The sequence below is a fragment of the Camelina sativa genome, chromosome 8 (genome assembly GCF_000633955.1).
Source record: "Camelina sativa cultivar DH55 chromosome 8, Cs, whole genome shotgun sequence".
Taxonomy (NCBI): Eukaryota; Viridiplantae; Streptophyta; class Magnoliopsida; order Brassicales; family Brassicaceae; genus Camelina; species Camelina sativa.
The window spans coordinates 5212031-5213424 of record NC_025692.1 but is presented as its reverse complement, the minus strand read 5'-3'; the positions used below and the strand labels follow the sequence as shown (position 1 = coordinate 5213424).

General features: G+C 40.6%; 1 protein-coding gene across 1 annotated transcript in view; it reads right to left on the bottom strand.

Annotated features, from left to right (window-relative positions):
* Positions 1-1394, bottom strand: part of LOC104735990 (protein phosphatase 2C 70) — a gene marked incomplete in the record, with an annotated part of 7464 nt that overhangs the window by 2982 nt on the left and 3088 nt on the right. The window contains 3 exon segments of the mRNA XM_010422425.1: positions 371-432; positions 521-664; positions 751-909. Of these exon segments, the coding sequence (XP_010420727.1) occupies positions 371-432; positions 521-664; positions 751-909 (365 nt within the window).

The window sequence follows — 1394 nt, the reverse complement described above, 5'->3', positions numbered from 1 at the left end:
AAAGATGCTCCAGTTGTTAGTGAAAGGCTCCTGACATATAATCATTAGCCCAAAACAAAAATGAACAGAACAAATTTCAACAACGATATTTTCCCGGCTGCAACCACGCCTGCCATAAATGTGACGCAGTTGCATGGCTAATCACATGCAGCTGAAATTTTCAATGCCATCAAAATTTGATTATTTAATGAAGCAAAATCAGTAGACAAACTCAGAAAAGCGGAAGTTCAAACATAACCAACCATAGCCTTTTTCAGGTTAGGATATCTTTGGTAGGTTAAGCATTAAAAATCAACCCATAATAAGAAATATCAAGAAGGATTTTAGAAAAGAGATAGTAAATAGCGGAAATTCTGATCAAATGACTCACTTGATTGCGGCTTGAGCAGCCTCTGCTCCCCCATGTCCATCACAAACACAAAACAGCCCAAACTGAAACCGTATATACAATTAAAACTATGTTAGCAGAAGCAGTAAAGTCCATCAAACAAATAACTCAAAATCACAAATCAAGGTTGACCTTATTTGCCCCTGGAAGCGGCCACTTGTAATGAAAGACATCTTCCATTGGAAGTTTCCTGCCTCCTCGACGTATAGCCATGGGATCTGAGGCCACACCAATCTTGAAGGGTATCTGAAACTCATTCTGAGACGAGATACGGACCTTCCAAAGATGAAAAGAAATTGCATGAAAACCAATAAGGAAAACAAAGAATCAGCACGCAACTTTAACCACTCAAATCGACTTACATAGACCTTTGTAGTTGTTCCCAAAGTTATTATATCTTCACTTGCCAGCTCGACAGGGTTACCCCACTTCCGACTGCCTACATCATGATGACTTACTGACCGCGAGTTTACGAGAGTTCCATTTAGGCTACCCATATCAACCAGCTCCCATTTCAATTTCTGAAATCAAAGCCAGGCAGGTGTGACGCACAGTGTAAGAAGTGACATGGAAAAGTCGAAAAAGTTAAACTATATAGCTCCTTACAGTNCTATGTTAGCAGAAGCAGTAAAGTCCATCAAACAAATAACTCAAAATCACAAATCAAGGTTGACCTTATTTGCCCCTGGAAGCGGCCACTTGTAATGAAAGACATCTTCCATTGGAAGTTTCCTGCCTCCTCGACGTATAGCCATGGGATCTGAGGCCACACCAATCTTGAAGGGTATCTGAAACTCATTCTGAGACGAGATACGGACCTTCCAAAGATGAAAAGAAATTGCATGAAAACCAATAAGGAAAACAAAGAATCAGCACGCAACTTTAACCACTCAAATCGACTTACATAGACCTTTGTAGTTGTTCCCAAAGTTATTATATCTTCACTTGCCAGCTCGACAGGGTTACCCCACTTCCGACTGCCTACATCATGATGACTTACTGACCG